Consider the following 18567-nt stretch of genomic DNA (forward strand, 5'->3'; position numbering starts at 1 on the left):
AGGGCCCCGGCCTAAAGCGGCAAATACATATGTCCCACTTATTTATTTATTTTGCTTACTTGCGCCGGAAAGGAGCATGATGGATCAGTGGTTCAAATCCAGCCAAAAACAACATCTGCAAGGAGCTTGTATGTTCTCCCTGTGTTTACTTTGGTTTCGCTTAGGTACTCTGGTTTCCTCCCACACTTCAAAGATAATGATTGTGAATATAAATCTTTTTGCTAGCAGAAAAAGGAACCCATTGAAGTCAATGGGCGGCTTTTTTTCAGCGCTGAAATTCCACACCAAATTCCTCACCATTTTCCTCCGTGTGAATGTACCCTAATAGATGCAAATTATATTTCCGACCTTCCTTGTTGATTTAAAATATGATTCTTTCTTTTGTTTTATAGGTAATCAGTTAGTTATTTGGATTCTGGGTCATTTGTTTATTTACTGGGGGCAATAATGGAGTTCATTTGTCCAACATGGATATTGATATGTTTAATTTGGGTTTTCAATTTGCAACTAAACAAGGCCAGCGATGTTATGGGGGGCCATGCCTTTTTAAGGCATGGCTTGTGGGGATTTTTGTACCCCAGTTAATGCTGGGGGGCTAGTAATGAATTAATTTTATTTGATGGTTGTTAAATATTTAATTTTAATTGTATTTAATATTTATTATTTATAATGTAAGGTTTGGAAGGTGGGGAGTCAAAAACTGACAGGAAGAGGTTAATCAAATTAGCATGATATATTTTGGCTTTCTTTTGCCTGGCTGATGCACTTAAATACAATTATAATGTGCCTCTCAAACTTTTTTCAGGATTTCACAAGAACCCTGCCATGTTGCCAAGAATTTGCTATCCATAGTTGGTACTAGTATTAAAACCGGTCACCTGGCTTGAATTCTATGATACTAGCAGAACAGTTGTATGCATTTCTTTGAGCATCTTGTGCCCTTTCTAAATGTTCCTCCTCTGTTGTCAACACCTTGCAATATGATCAATTACACTTTTGGCACTGACAAGCTTTCCAGAGCAGAAAAGGGACGGGGGTCTGAGGAGCTATGAATGGTAAGTAAGGCCAGTACCCCATGTTGCATTAGTTTTTTCTCTGCATGTTTTGTTCAGACACCAAGCGGAAACCCCATAGAGTCTATGGGGTCAACGGGTTTCCCAGGTAATCGCTTTTTAAGTCTCATCTTTGTGGTATAACGCAGTGATTTTTTTTTTATGCTGCTCACTATGTGGAGCCTTAGCATTAAACTTCCATGGGAAACATATCAAATAAATGTATTTCACTCGTATGATATACATTTTTTTCCAATGTAGTTCACTCTACTATGACTGTACCCATAGGGTGCATTCACATGGGGCGTTATTGGTGCAGAAGAAACTTCATGCTGTATTGATGCAGATGGTTATATACCAATTGCATAATTGCCTGTCTATCCAGGCAGACAGAAGGAGGGGCAAAAAGTTGCTCTCCACAGGCAAACACCTCTTTTCCATCTACTGTACAGTGTGCACAGAACCGATCTGATGATGCTGCAGAGCTGCGGTTACAAATGATTGAACTAACTAAACATGTAGCTAAATTAACCAGAACTGTTCAAAATCTCCAAGTTTCTCCTCCAGCAAAGTTCGAGCTTGCTTCCAGCCCAGAGGATCTACCTTGGCGACGTTCAAGAAGAACATTGTTTCCTCAACAATGACTGACGTGCACTGGCAGGAAAACCACTGATAAGTTTGACCCCTCTGTGCAACCCATCTGCAGATGTTGTGATAAGGTTGGTCATGTTGAGAAAGAGTGTCCTTTAAATGGGTAACTCCTCGAGTAGAGGACTAACATTCAGGAGTAAGACGACTTGGTCCAACTAGCTGGAAAGGCAGGTATGTAGGTGGATGTCCCATGATACCAGTTACAATTGATGGTGTCCCTTTCATGGCGCAACAGATCCTCAACATTAAAGGGGTTGTCCCATCACAAGGATCCTATCTATACTGCTTGTTAATGTGAATGCAAGACTTTTCCTAAATACATTGCTTCAACAAAGCTTTTTTGTTTGTCCACTATCATACTTTATTCAATTCTTTGTGGCCACAGCCCTGACTTAGCTGCTCATGAGTCAAGTGATGTATTTGCTGCTCTCAGGGGGAGGGAGGAGGGGCTAAGTGCACGGGAGCGAGCCTGTGTATCTAGCTATTCCTGTGTCTACACCACGTGACCTAGCTCCCTGCTATCAGATAGGGGAGAGGAGCTGCTTTCATTTCTTCTGTTGTCCCAGTTATCAGGCTAGCTAATTCAATTGTGTTCATTATGGTAGAGACAGACAGTGTCTGTATGTAACACAGAATGGAGTTGCTGCTGCCTGTACTTCATATTCCAATATGGGTGGGCAGAGCTACACGTGAATTTGGGGGCGGGGCTAAACAGCAGGTTGCATGTGAAACCCCGCCCACCAAATGATGCAAGAAACCAGGAAGAAAGAAGATTTCACAGCAGTAAAGACTGATGAGTATGTGAGGTGGGAATACCCCTTTAATAGAAAAGTAAACTACTGCCTACTGGCTGCAGCATTTTGAGGCACTATAATGGAGAGATGGATACCCATCTTTCTTCATTTAGATCTCTTAGGGTGGCCAGGAATAAGCAAACGAGAAACCTGTACTTATCAAACATTTATGGATTATCTTGTACATACAATAAAAGAGAAAAAGAATGCATTACCCTTGAAATGATGTTCTCCAGCTTCACAATATATTCTATGAATTGGTTAGAGGACGTTTTTATAATCTCCTGCAGTCATTTACATGAACACCACATTTCCAAAAGCAATTCTAAACAGAATGACTTACCCAGAAACCCCATCGTAATCCCCTCCAATTCCAACAGATTCTGGCCCAGCTATCTTCTTTATGTAGTCAAAATGATCTAAACAAAAAAAGAGATTAAAGTATTGTTGTGCCACAGGTTTATATGCCTTTTAATTGAAGGGATTTTTGTGACTAAAATGATTGAGGACCTATACTAAGAATAGGTCATCAATATCAGACTGGATGAGGCTTGGACCTTTCATTTTTCAGAGTATGGAACCAACAGCAGACATTTCTGTTCTCTGTGTAGTGGTTTGGCTGGGTCCTTGCAGATCAGCTCCCATTTGATTGAAATGAGTCGAGCCGTTTAAGAGAAAAAAGAGCTGTCTACTTATTGTTCTATTCTCTGTGTATCAGTTGCTGAGAACAGCTGATCGGTGAGTTTACCAGGTATCTCACTCATCTGATATTATTGGCCTATTTGGAAAGTCCCTTTAACTCCTCTTATTTCTATGTATGATAATACTGTATTTGTTCCACAAGGTCTTTCTCCTATCTAAACTCCATTATTACATTATTATTGGCCCCTGCACAGATTATTATACCCCAAAGTGGCCCCTTCACACAGTGTTATGCCCCATTGTCATTCAACCTTGAACAATTATTATACTCTGACCCTAGAGAATAATAAATAGGGTATTGGAGACCCAGGGTAGGATACAAACATAAAAAAACAATGTTACTTATCTCTCCCTGGCTCCGACAGCACCAGAAGAGATACTAAGCCCCTTCCTGTGCCCCGCTAGACCATCTATCAATCCTGTAATGGGATCAATTGCTGTGGCTTTATTTACTGACATATGCACAATATGCCAATAGAAGGAATTAGTCACTAAGGTGTTATATATTACTGCTGATTTGCACAGGAGTTGGGACTTAGGTTTTACAGCACAATAATCAAGATCTTGATGTAAATGCTACATTTAATTTTTAAAGCACTTCAGCATTTATTGTTCATATCTATATCTGTTAATGGCATCATCCTTCTATCAGAAAAAGGCCACCTTGTCTTTGCAGTCTAAAAGACTGGCAAGTGTGTTGTATAGCAATAAAGTGGTAAATATTTCTGCTACCATACGCAGGAGCTATAGTCACTATAGCCCAATGAGGTGCTATAGGCTAATTTCAAGTCATTCAGGCATTTGCATTGTGCTGCGTAGACTGCTTCCATACTTTGAAGTCACTAATATCATAATTTCTAATTAGTTATGAAGTCACAAATAACATACTGCCAACTGAGTTGACAAAGTTTTTCATACATCTATGGAAGTTGGGAACTTTTAACAGAGAGCAGCAGCAAATTGCTTTCAATAGATGTTGTTAACCCCTTAGAGACACAGCCCAAAAGTGACTTAAGGACCAGGCCTCTTTTTTCAAATCTGACATGCGTCACTTTAAATGGCGATAACTTTGAGACGCTTTAACTTACACAAGTGATTCTGAGATTGTTTTTTCGTAACACATTGTACTTCATGACAGTAGTAAATTTTCGTTGATATGTTTTGTCTTTAATTATGAAAAAATAGGAAATTTGGTGAAAATTTTGAAAAAAATGCAGTTTTCAAACTTTGAAATTGCAAGCCTTTGAAATAGAAAGTCATACTACCCGAATTTTTTCATAAATATAATTAACCATGTCTCTGATTTATGTAGCAATCAAATTTTAAGCACCCTTTCATTTTTTTCAGATATTATAAGGCTTACAAGTCAAGCAGTAATTTTCCAAATTTTCAAGAAAATTTCCAAAACACATTTTTCAAGGGACCAGTTCAGTTCTGAAGGGAACTTGAAAGGCCTCTCTAATAAAAACCCCCAAAAGTCACCCCATTCTAAAAACTGCACTCCTGAAAGAATCTAAAACAGCAGTTAGAAAGTTTCTTAACCCTTTCAGCATTTCACAACAATTAAAACAAAATGGAGGTCAAATTTACATTTTTCAATTTCTGTCACTAATATATTCATTTAGCCCTAGAATTTACACATTTACTAAGGTTTAAAGGAGAAACTGCACCCACATTTTGTTACACAATTTCTCCCGAACACGACAATACCCCATATGTGCTGGTACCCTAATGTACGGGCACACGGTCGCTCTCAGAACGGATGGAGCACTAATTGGATTTTGTAGGCCAGATTTTGCTAGAATATTTTTCAGGCGCCATGCCCCGATTGCAAAGCCCCCAAGGTGCCAAAACAGTGGAAAACCCCAAAATGTCACCCCATTTTGGAAACTAGACCCCTCAAGGAATTTATCAAGGGGTATAGTGAGCTCTTTGACCCTACAGGTGTTTCACAGATTTTTTTTACCATTGAGATGTGAAAATGAAAAATTACTTTTTTTATAATAAAATGTCACTGTAGCCCCAAATTTTTCATCTTCACAAAGGGTTAAAGGAGAAACTGCACCCCACATTTTGTTACACAATTTCTCCCGAACACGACAATACCCCATATGTGCTGGTACCCTAATGTACGGGCACACGGTCGCTCTCAGAACGGATAGAGCGCTAATTGGATTTTGTAGGCCAGATTTTACTAGAATACTTTTCAGGCACCATGTCCCTTTTGCAGAGCCCCCAATGTGTCAAAACAGTGGAAACCCCCAAAATGTCACCCCATTTTGGAAACTATACCCCTCAAGGAATTTACCAAGAGGTTTAGTGAGCCCTTTGACCCTACAGGAGTGTAACAGAATTGGCCCAACAAAAGGAAAAGTGACATTTTTTGCTATAAAATGTAGCTTTAACCCCAAATTATGCATTTCCACAAGGGGTTAAAAAAGAAAATGCACCCCACAAATTGTCAAGCACTTTGCCCCAACTACAGAAATGCCCCACATGTGGATGTAAAGTGATGTATGGGCACACTGTAAAGTCCAGAGCTGAAGGATCGCTATTGGGATTTTGGAGGGCAAATTTAGCTGAAATCTGTTTCAGGCACCATGTTGCATTTGGAGAGCCCCTGAAGTGCTAGAACAGTGGAAACCCCCCCCCCCCCCAAAAAAAAACGACCCCATTTTGAAAACTAGACCCCTCAAGGTATTTATCAAGGGGTTTAGTGAGCACTTGGACCCTACAGGTGTTTCACAGATTTTTTTACCATTGAGATGTGAAAATGAAAAATTACTTTTTTTCCAATAAATCGTCCATTTAGCGCCATATTTTTAATTTTTGCAAGTACTTAGAGAATTAAGAGCCCCCCACAGTTTGTTACACAATTTCCCCTGAACACGGCAATACCCCATATGGGATCATAATCTGCTGTATGGGTACATGTTGGGGCTCAGAATGGAAAGAGCGCTATTTGGATTTTGGAGGGCATATATTGCTGGAATAGTTTTGAGGTGCCATGTCGGATTTGCTGAGCCCCTAAAGTATCAATACAATAGAAACCCCTCAAAAGTGACCCCATTTTAGAAACTACACCCATCAAGGAATGTATCAAGTGGTATTATGATTTTGAGACTAAAAATGCTTCCCAAAATTTGAAATTTTTAAAGAAATATGCCATTTTGGTATCCAATGCATTGCACCCACTTTGTATTGTCAGAGACCTGCACTCCTAAAACTATTAAGTGGGCGATCCCGAGGGGCAAAAAAATTATATATGTGGGTATAAACTGCTGCTTGGGTGCACAGCAGGGCTCAGAAGGGAAGGAGCACTGCGCTTTATAGCTTTTGGGGTACAGATTTAGAGGGACTTTCTGGGTGCCATGTTGTTTTTGCAGAGCCCTGGAGGTGCCAGTAAACTGGAATTCCCCAAGAAGTGACCCCATTTTGTAGGGGAAATTTTAGAGTCTCTGCAAAAGTGCCATGGCATCCAAAAACCAAACCGTCTAAGTCTGTGCTCCAAAAACCAAATAACCTTCTTCCCTTCTGTGTCTGGCTGGGCCCTAATATCAGTTTATACCCACATATGACATTACGTACGTTATCCGGGGTGCACCAGTGTCATACATGTGCCCTAATATCAGTTTATACTCACATATGACATTACCCCGGTTACACCATTGTCATACATGTGGCATAAACTGCAGTTTGGGCACACAGCAGGGGGCAGAAGGGAAGGAGCGCGATGCGGCTTTTGGAGTACAGATTCAGATGTTTGGTATCTGGACGCCATGTCATGTTTGTAGAGTCTGTAAGGTATCAGAAAAGTGGATTCCCCAAAGGAGTGACCGCAGTTTGAAAACTGCACCCCTAAAAGAATTTATCAGGGGGTGTAGTGTAGTATTAGTATCCCGGACGTGACTGCACAGCGGATGGCAAAGAGGGAATATATAAGCTGTGCGGAGGACATTGCAGACACTAAATTCCCTACTGTACCCCCAGTAGCTCCTATGATTGGGGGAGTCACACTGGGGTCACTTTGGGGGTCACTTCTGGTATATTTTCCCTCATAAGCTGTAAATATAGGGTGTCCCCTGATATTCGCTTGCACAGCTTATACATTCCCTGCCTGCCGCACCCAGTTGTGTTCTAATGATTTGGCGATTTTGCGTGATTTTGTCTTCACATTGGTAGAGGCTATATTTTCTTTATTTTTCTGCTGACGTGGCCATATAAGGGCTTGTTGTTTGCGGGATACGATGTATTTTGTAATGACACCATCTTGGCGTGCCTAAAACTTACTGATTACATTTTATTAACTCTTTTTTTGCTGGATTTAAAAGAGAAAAAAATCAATTCTGGTATTGAGTTTTACCTTTTACATTTTTCGCCATGCAGCGTACAGTATAAGTAACATGTGACCTTTATTCTGCGGGTTGGTACGGTTACGGCGATACCTCATTTATGTTATTTTTTTATGCGATACTAAGTCTGCAGAACAAAAACACATTTGGGGACATAAATCAGTGATTTTTGCATCGCCATCTTCTGAGAGGCGTAACATTTTTATTTTTCGCTTGACAGTGTTGGTTGAGGGCTTATTTTTTGCGGGACAACCTGTGCATTTTATTGGTACTATTTTGGGGTGCATATGACTTTTTGATCACTTTTTATAGCACATTTTGTAAGGTGAGATGGCGAAAAATCACTACTTCTGGCGGGTTTTTTCCGTTATTTTTTACCGCCGTTCACTGTGTACATTAAATATTGTTTCAGTTTTGTTGTACAGGTTGTTACGGACGCGACAATACCAAATATGTATTGTTTTTATTAATTTTTTGTGGTTTTTTTACATAATTCATTTTTTATAGAAAAAAGGGATTTTTGGGACTTTATAACTTTATTAATTGTTTTCAAATACTTTTTTTTTTTTTTTTTTTACACTTTTTTTTTACTTGTTCTTGTGTCTATGGGACACATGGATCAGTGAAGATTGCATCACTGATTCTCTACTCTAGACTGAGACACAGGCTGCAGTGACAGCCTGCACATGTCTCACTCTAGACACAGGAAGTGAGCTGTGCGGACGGGACAGCTCACTTCCAGAAGACGCCGGGAGCACCAGGTAAGTAAGTGAGTGCTCAGGGCTGTCTGGGGTCACTAACCAGACCCCAGACTACGTACTACAGATACCGGCACCCCCCGATCTCGGTCCGGGGGGTGCCGGCGGGGGGGGGGGAGAGATCGCGGCACCCTTTGTTTGCGGTGGTCATGTTTGACCATCGCAATCAAAGGGTTAAAACCTCCGATCGGTAAAAGTACCGACCGGAGGTTATGGAAAAGGGTGATAGCTGTCAGTAACAGCTATCACTCAGTTCCGATTCCGCCCGCTCAGCTAGTGAGCGGGCGGAATCACCATGACGTAATATTACTTCATGGTGCGCGAAGTACCTCGCGTCCATGACGTAATAGTACGTCAAAGGTCGCTAAGGGGTTAAAGGGATTCTACCATTAAAATTAAATTTTTTTGTCAATTTAATTTTTTATGGAATTGGATAACTCATAGCATGGTTTCTTAGACTTTACACACTGCAAGAAGTCCTGCAGAGGCAATGTCTACCAAAGGAGACATTGTACCCCTTTGACCCTCGTTTATGACCTCTTACCCAGCCAAAGTAGTACATTATCTCCCACTGAGGAGGGGCAAAAAACCCAAAACAGCAGTATAAAGATAGGTTTCTCTTCCTCCTTCATTCCCAGATAATGTTCAAAAAGTAGCACTAGAGTGAGTTTTCATTTTTCCATAATTTTTCCATAATATTCCTTTGCCAGCTGTCTGGCAATATATGAAATACATGACAAACAGTGCACTTTTTACTGTGTATTATTCTCAAGTTTGAAAGAGCTTTTCCAAGTGCTTATTTGTTTTTTAACTGTTTATAGCATGCTCTAAGTATGGTGATTTATTTTTTTTTTAACTGCCACGATAATGTTCACATATCAATATATAAGTTACATAACATATTACACTCTTGAGGACAAGGCATAAAAAAATAAAGTGATATGGAAATCCAAACCTGCCAATGTAGATATGTTTGCTGTTTTCTTGCATGCAATAAATTCTGTATGAAAATTCACCATCACCAATCCGCCATTCTTTTTCTACAATCCAACAGAAAAATATGAAGTGTAAATACTGATACATTTGGGAATCGCCACAAAATTTATCTGCCAAATTCTAAATTGCTGTGTCTATTGTCATTGGCAACCATGCGCAGCTTAAATACCTTCACTGTCAGTGTGATTGGATGGTTCAAATTTTCAATTTTGTATAGATTAATTAAGTTAATACCATACTGATGTTTTAATGCATAGTGAATGATATGCCATATATTCATATGGTAGCAGCACTTTACTTCTTTTTTATAATACAGTATGGGAAAAATTGGTCTCTTTAACTCTCACAGGCTCCTCTTCACTGTGGTCAGTTGATGAGGGGAGGAGGAATTGGATTCTTCCATTTTCTTGTGGTGTCCCTAGGGATCGAACCTCCATTGTTTAATGCCTATCCAGTATCTAGTTAATAAATGTGTCTAGCTGAAATATTACTTTAAACCTTTAAAGGGGTTGTCTGGGGACAGTAAATTTACTTACCTGATCCAGTGGATGATGATAATATACCTGCCTTATCACAACCCCTGGGTAATGTGATTGTGATAGGAAGCAGTGCTCCGCTCCCTAAATTGCTCCTATCTTTCCTTCCCCAATATCATTTACTGTGCTATGGTGGCAAGCTGGCCCATCATCATCCAGTGGATCAGGTATATCAGTTTAATTTTCCTGGATAACCCCTTTCTTCCATTTTCATCCACACCGTAATAGTGAGTCATACTATTACTGCACACATGCTCTGACTGGCCCAACAGTGTACTAGTTGCCTATGCTGATCAATTACTGGAGCATCTGCACCTATGCTGCCCACCTCTATAGGAGGCTTGGTCAGCCCTGTTGCTTTTTTAAAAAATAGGCCGTTAAATTATAGATTACTCCAGCAGGCAACAGCCTAAGGTCACTGTATTGGTGGCACTTAATGTATTGGGGACATTAAAGGGGGTACTTACTGCATAGTATAGTGTTTGGGAAGTCAGTAAAGAGGGAAAATTACTGTGTGGAGGCCAATAAAGGGGACAATATACCATATAGAACATAAGGCAGACTTTATACTGCACCTTGAACCTTGTGGAGACCAAGAAAGTGGGCATTATAACATGTGGGAGCAAGCAGTCTATTATTATATAATCTACCCAGTTTATTATATCAATGTGTAGGGTGGTTGAGATGCTGCATGTAGTGCAGTGAGCAGTGCCGCACCTCCCATGAGGCGACCTGAAGCGAGCGCTTCAGGCGGCGCTATGCCAGGGCCTCAGGGAGGGTGGCATTTTTGCTAAACTAAGCCAGTCCAGGACAAGCTGTCCTGGACTGGCTTAGCACGGAGCGGTGGTTTCGGGAGGCCACTGGAGCAGCACTGCTCCAGCAGCCTCCCTGCACGCTCAGGCAGAGCGCAGGCAGTCTCCGGGCCTGCTCTCTGACGGCGAACGGCGCTATGCCCCGCCCCATCCGCTAAGCCCCGCCCCACTCCACTCCCTCCCCCGGCGGGGGGGGTGTGGCTTTCTGCACCTCGCCTCGGGCGGCAAAAGGGGCAGGTTCACCCCTGGTAGTGAGTGTACTAAAGATGGTACACTCAGATAGTATATACAGATAGTGGAGTTGCTGACTCAGGGCCCATTTACCTGTTCTTTATGGACTAATCTAAGTCATGACCAGTGACGTAACTAGGATTGGCGGGGCCCCATGGCAAACTTTTGACATGGGACCCCCCTGATCGATGCCCACGGAAGATCCCGATCCCTCCTCCCCGCATTCCTGCCCTCTTTATTATGTCCCATTGTGGCCCCTGTACATAATATTATGCCCCATAGCGGCCCCTGCACATAGTATTATGCCCCATAGCGGCCAATGCACACACTATTATGACCCATAGTGGCCCCTGCACACAACTAACTATTTGAAAAGATGCCAAGTAGATGTGCAACTATTAATTAGCAGTAATCGTCATGTGTTTAATGCAGCCGGGGCACATAGTATATAGGAACCTTTATGGTTGGAGGATACTTCACCATACCTTGTGAAAATAGCACAGGTATATTTAACTAGTTACCACCACCATATCATGACTGGGTAATACCACCGTAAAGTAACTGAATAATAACACTACTCTGCAACTAGATGATATCACTGTGCACTGAGTTCCTAGTACCACTATACACCGACTGAATAATAACACCATACCAAGACTGGATAATACCTCCAAACCATAACTAAATAATAACACTATATTAAACAGTAACTGATTACCATCACCATTATCATCAGTATTATGCCCCATAGCGGCCCCTGCACACACTATTATGCCCCATAGTGGCCCCTGCACACACTATTATGCCCCATAGTGTCCCCTACACACACTATTATGCCCCATAGTGGCCCCTGCACACAGTATTCTGCCCCACTGTGGACACTCATGAACAATTATTATGCTTTGGGGTTTTTTCACAAGCCTCACCAGGCCCGAGCACCAGGAACATGTGTTACAACGGCTGGCGGATAATGCTTCCAGCACATTCTCCACCAGCCAGTCAGCCTCTACCTCAACTCCTCCTCCTACACAACATTCTGTTCCGCCTTCCTCCCAAAATGCCCAATCTTCCCAGCAGAGTAATCCCACCTTTCCCACCTCCCAGGAGCTGTTTTCCGGTCTTTTAACTGTCCCTCTCCCTGTCCCTCCATTTCCCCATTCCACCAAGCTACCAGACGAGTTTCTGTGTCCAGATGCCCAAACACTGGAGCCTCCTCCATCTCCTGTTGTTTTTGTGGCAGTTGACAAGCAACCCACCCTCAGTGACGATGACGAGACACAGTTGCCATCAGGGCAGCCTGTTGCCATGTGCGGTGTGCAGGAGGAGGAGGCGAGAGAGGAATTGGAAAAAGAGGTGGTGGACGACAAGGACACTGACCCGACCTGGACAGGGGGGATGTCAAGCGGGGAAAGCAGTGTCGATGTTGAGGGAGGTGCAGCACCAAAGAGGGTAGCTAGAGGCAGAGGCATGTCCAGAGACAGAGGTCAGCTGCTTCGCCGAAGCCAGGCTACACCCAGAATGGCCCAAGATGTTCCCAATCATAGCCAGCCCAGAAAAACTCCCCCATTAAGGGCACATTCCTCGATGGTGTGGAGATTTTTCAAGGAATGCGTGGAGGACAAATATAGTAAGGTTTGCACAATTTGCCTCTCGAAACTGAGTAGGCGCTCTGAAAAGAGCAACCTTTCGACCTCTTCCATGTGCCGTCATTTGGAATGCAAACACTGGACTCAGTGGGAGAGAACAAACGCAGGATAATCGTCGTCCGGCATTGCCGCCACTGCCTCTCCCACTGTTGCCAGTGCTGGCGCTGCAGTCCAGAGTACCAGCCAGGACACCGCAACATCTGGCTCTGCCACTTTGGGGACTTCTACTTCATCCTCCCCTTTTCCTGTCTCAGCTCCTTCTCCTGCACCATCATGCGCCTCATCCCAGCAACTCACCATCTCTCAGACATTTGAGCGCAGACAAAAGTAGAGCGCTACCCACCCACATGCACAAGCCTTAAACGTGCACATCTCCAAACTCCTGGCCAAGGAGATGTTGGCGTTCCGGCTTGTGGAAACTCAGGCCTTCCGTGACCTGATGGCAAGTGCCGTCCCTACTTCTCCCTGAACATAATGCCCGACTTTCCCAGAAGTCTTTACTGCATAATACGAGGTTATAACCGCAGCAGCAGTTTATAACCGTCCGTAGCTGAGAAATTGATTTGGTTATAACCCCGCATTATGCAGTAAAGACTTCTGGGAAAGTCGGGCATGATGTTCAGGGTGCTTCCCATAGAGGGTGGCATAACAGAGGCACTGTCTCCGTTTATATCTTGGGAGACACATTTGCATATTCTTCCCATGTTCCCTTGCAGTGGAGCAACTATGGCTGTATAAGTCTCCACACACCTGAAAAGGTGGTCTCTCCCTAAGGATAGACGTTATCCCCATAATTTGGTCTCTCAGCCTCTCACTTCTACTAAATCAATTCTCTCTAGGCTGCGCTGATGAAGTCCAACCAGACAGAAACGGTGCCGTCCGTAGCTGAGAAAATGATTGGTTATAACCCCGCATTATGCAGTAAAGACTTCTGGGAAAGTCGGGCATGATGTTCAGGGTACTTCCCATGGAGGACGGCATAACAGAGGCTCTGATACACTGATCACAGAGGCTGTGATAGTGGGGTAATACAGGGACTTTGGCGTGTTAGATGCCCCCAGGCATGCTTTCCATGCTGTCCCAGTTGCATTCCCGAGGTGTTGTCATCATTTGCTGAGGTGTCATAGTGGACTTGGTGACCCTCCTGAGTCGAATATTGGTTTCCCCCAAACGAGTAATTTTTCCCCATAGACTATAATGGGGTTCGATATTCGTTCGAACAGTCGAGTTTTGAGGGGCTACTCGAATCGAATATCGAACTTCAAATGTTTCACTGTTCGCTCATCTCCAGTAGTAATTTGAATTGACAACTGTATATGGATAATTCTCTGTAAATAAAGATTATCTTAAAGATAGCAATAGACTTTAGTTTATTTGTCAGAAAAAAATATTACTTACAATGCTCAGTAGAATGTCATCAGGAACATTACGTGCTATCTCACACAGAGAAAATACTGCTGAGTGACTGAATATAACTGGTGATTTAGATATTGCAAGGACTTTCCGAGATGTGTTGAATGAAGTATGAGATAAATCAATGATCATACCTATTCTGTTCATTTCTCTTATAACTTCCTAAAATATAGAAAAAAAATAGACTTTACCATTTTATTTGTAGCGATAATTCTCAACACAATCCCATTCAGAGAAGATTAGGAGCACACTGCACAAGAAAAACACAATGGGACCTCTATCCTTTCATTTTCCACCTTGGCAGGATTCACAAATTTCAGACCCAATCAATTCTTCTTGCAGCTAATAGAAACTTATGAGAGCAATGCTCCCTGGGTTAAAGCATATCCCTAATTACAAAACATTTATAGATGCTACAAGTGAATAGAAGAAACTTTATAATATATCTTATTTAAGATATAAAAAAGATATATATCTTATACCTCAAAGCTATGCCTCACAGAGTAAGGGCTCGTTCACACGGTGTAACGTGCCGCGTGATGTGGCACGTGTACGCCGCGTGACCCTTTGCGTGCCGTACACGCTCCCATTCATTTCAATGGGAGCGGGGATCGTATGCGCCGCGCTAGTTTGCGGCCGTGCATTTATTCACGGCCGCAAACTAGCGCGGCGCATACGATCCCCGCTCCCATTGAAATGAATGGTAGCGTGTACGGCACGCAAAGGGTCACGCGGCGTACACGTGCCACATCACGCGGCACGTTACACCGTGTGAACGAGCCCTAACAGTTCGTAGCCACTGCAGTTATTTGTATCTTTTCAAGCAGACTCTTCCTCCTCCTCCCATCTCTATAGACTAATACATAAAGCTTCATAAATGGACAAAGAACCATATTTCTTCGGGGGGACAGGGGGGGGGGGGCAACTGCCCTGGGACCATTGACATATTAGGGGCTCATTCCAGGGCCACCATTAATACATGCATTACTTTTAACTAGATTGATGTCTGCAGACACCAATCTAGTTAAAACGCATCTAGTTGAAACTTCTTCAGGCCTGCGGATTACAAGACACCAAGACTGCAGACAGAAGACATCTTCTCCTCGGCATAGGTGGGCGTGATGACATCACAGCATCGCACCTCCTGCGCTGGGACACAGAGTGGACAGGGAGGAGGCGGCAGCTCCATTCAGCAAAGGATCGCGGGTAGATGAGTATACTATTTTTGTGTGTATTTTAATAGTATAAGGGCTTGGGGGGATTATAACTATAAGAAAGTATTCGTTAGGAGGCATTATGACAATGGACGTGTCATTTATATGAGGGTGCATTATTAATATAAGTGCTATTAGGGGGCATTATGAATACGAGGTGGGAGGTTATTTAGGGTGCATCATTTATATAAGAGTCATTAGGTGGCATTATGAACATAAGGGGGTGGTCATTTATATAAGGGGTCATTAGAGGCACAGTATTTATGCCGGAGAGAATCAGGGGCATAATGTAATGAGGCAATTAATTTAATTACGGTGGCACTTGGTTTTTATTAAAGGGGCTCTATCATTGGGAAAAGTTATTTTTAACTAAACATATACTTACATAGCCTTTAGAAAGACTATTCCATTCATACCTTTTGTATGTAAATCACCTTAGCAGTTTTTGAATGAGCCAGTTTTTATTCATATGCTACTTAGCCTTCAGCGTGCAACCTGGAAATCTCAGTGAGCACTGTCTCTCTCCTGTGTGAACAGCACAGGCTGCTGCTGATGATGATCTCCCTGCACTCATACACAGCAGAGAGAGAGTGTTCACTGAGAACTTCCTTTGCTCGCTGGAGCTTCATTAGCATATGGATAAAAACGGACTCATTCAAAAACTACTGAGGTGATTTACATACAAAAGGTATGTGTGGAATAGCCTTTCTAAAGGCTATGCAAGTATGTGCTTAGTTAAAAATGACTTTTTCCCAATGATAGAGCCCCTTTAAGTCTAAGACCCCGAGTAATGGGCTGAAGCACAAAAAACCACGGCAGTAATGCATCATGGTCTTCCATGCAGCGCTTTTCACAGAAAGTTACATTTTCTGCTTAAATTATAGGAAAACTGACAGTGTTTCAGTAGATATAATTGACATGCTGCAATTTCCAAAACCACAACAGTTTTCGGAAATTGCAGTGTTTCTACTGCACACATTTTTCTGCAATGTGTGGATGGGATTCACTAGACTGCAGCATTTTCACCACTTGTGGCCTGGCCTTAAGCAGTTTTCTGGTTATTTTTTCTGTTTTTTTTTTTTTTTTTTTTTTTTTTTTTTAACATTAAGAATTTTATAAGATTTCTGTACAATGCCAAAAAAACAGACAACAAGACATCAGCAATAAAAGAAATACATGGCAAGGGAAGGTCAGAGGGAAGGTGGGGAGGGTGGGGAGAACAAGAAACAGCTGTTAGGGATCAGGGAGGGAGCATAGGGGGAGGAGGGAGATAAAAGCTCTGTCCCAGCAGAGGAACAAAAAACATGGTAAACAATATCATATTAGAAGGATAGAGAAAAAGATAACATAAGGAGGGGTGGTGAAGGAGAAATCAAGAGGACACAGAGGGGAAGGCAGACCGAAATTCAGTGGAATAGTAGAAATGGTTCCACAGGAACCACAATTCCTGATGAGCTCTATTGTCATGTTTCAGTTCAACGAGCAGATCCTCCATGCTGCGTATGCTTAGGATCTACTTATGTCATGACAGTAGAGGGGGGGGGGGGGGTTCCACAATCTATGAATAACAGACTGTACTGCACATATACTGGTCTGAATAGGACTCTAGTCTATACCTATTGGATTGTAGGTGCAGACATATTCATGAGACACACATTGCATGTGCATTCTTGATTTGTGTGATTCTATTTACCTGGCTCTTTTGCTGCGACCTCCACTCTCTTTTCTTCTTGATGTGTGTTGTTTTTAAATGTTTTTATGTTGTCTTGTTTTTCTTCATGAATTATATTTAATAAATTATTTTGATGAAATGCAATTTATGGTTTGTGTATAATTGCTTATTATTAACTTGGATAACTAGTAGGAGTCTTATATTTCTTATTCAGTATCGACATGTTGTTAGTAACTAGTATTGGGACTTTTTGGTATACTGTATGCGCTGTTTGCTTCACACTTCATGTATTTCTCTCCCCCCTCCTCCCTTCTGCTGAACGGGACACAGAACACTTCTGCAGGTCAGATAATCTGCAGATTCTTGTACAGAACAAAGTGTTATCTGAGAGTTTACTTATAGAGATAACAGACTCGGATTTATCAGCAAAGTGCAATTATCTGAACGGATTGTGCTGCAGCCAAGAGCAGTGAGTGAGTGACATCACTTGTCCTATAGGTCTGTGGTTATAGCAACACAGTGTAAACAATGGGAAGAATAAATTCACATACCAGGCAAACAAAGCAGAATTTCTAAAGCAATATATTTAGATAAAGGCTTCAATTTAAATAAGCTAACAGTATAGATAGGATCCTTGGGATGGGACAACCCTTTTAAGGCTATTCTGAAGTGTAATTAGTTTAAAACGGGTTTCTAATGATAGAATCTCTTTTAAGGGAATACAAAGGGAAGGTATTAATTTAAAGATGGACTTGGGGATATTATTCATTAGGGGGGGGGGGGGTTATATTAAAAATTTTATAATTTGGGGTACCAACAGGATGGGTGTGCAGGTACAAGGGTGTGCAAGGAAAATGTGGGCCAAATGCCTGGAAAAGTAAGGAGCCAAAGATGTCTGTGCTGCATACATTATAGAGATTGAAAGAAGTGGTCATGGCCATCCAGATGGATGAGATGAGAAATGTGACTGATTAGTCAAAGATGTCACCTGTAAGTCACTAAATGTTACTTCACTCTATTCAATTAACTTGATGTCACCGTAATGATAAGTGATAATATCGGTATACCTAAGTTGGGGGCCCACATGGACATGTTCGCCTCCCTGAGCTTGAACCCCTAGCTATGCCTCTGTAAAAAAATATATTACAAAGTTTCTTGTATTCACCTGGGATATTCGTTTATAAAAAGGTATACTTTAATGCATGCAAAAAAGCACCTATAGGTGACTACCAAGACAGTTAGAAAATCTATTTAATTTGTCAATTTTTTGCCTAAATGGGTTTAAATGACAATCATTTTTCTAAGGGTCTATTCACACAGAGTAAACACATGCTCATTTTGGCACGATACACGTGTAAAGAATACACATGTAAAAATAAGACTCCCAATTGACTTCAATGGTATTTTCTACACATGCAAAAAAAATGTAATTGAAGTCAATGGGAGTCTTATTTTTACATGTGTATTTTTTACACGTGTATTGTGCCAAAATGAGTGCGCGTTTTTTCCTCATGAATGGACCCTAAGACTGAATTGTGCTCAGTTGTGAACAGGTGCTACATGCCACATTGTGTAAGGTCATCTCATATTTAAATAACAATATTTTGAACTTTTGACTTTCAGGCTCCATATCTCACCATCACTACAGCTTTGCAACAGGATAAGGCTATGTCATTGGCAAAGGGGTAATAAAGCCCCAAATCAATGAGGTGGAGGCAATACAAAACTAGCCAAGACC

The 18567-nt window shown here is 41.9% G+C and overlaps 1 protein-coding gene across 1 annotated transcript in view; it reads right to left on the bottom strand.

Annotated features, from left to right (window-relative positions):
• LOC142213461 (dipeptidase 2-like) overlaps window positions 1–18567 on the bottom strand; it is a 70539-nt gene that overhangs the window by 15363 nt on the left and 36609 nt on the right. Inside the window, exons 6-8 of the mRNA XM_075281810.1 lie at window positions 13929–14105; window positions 9265–9349; window positions 2841–2916 (exon numbers count right to left, since the gene is read on the bottom strand). Of these exons, the coding sequence (XP_075137911.1) occupies window positions 2841–2916; window positions 9265–9349; window positions 13929–14105 (338 nt within the window). The remainder of the gene's footprint in view (window positions 1–2840; window positions 2917–9264; window positions 9350–13928; window positions 14106–18567) is intronic.

The sequence above is a fragment of the Leptodactylus fuscus genome, chromosome 7 (genome assembly GCF_031893055.1).
Source record: "Leptodactylus fuscus isolate aLepFus1 chromosome 7, aLepFus1.hap2, whole genome shotgun sequence".
NCBI classification, from domain to species: domain Eukaryota; kingdom Metazoa; phylum Chordata; class Amphibia; order Anura; family Leptodactylidae; genus Leptodactylus; species Leptodactylus fuscus.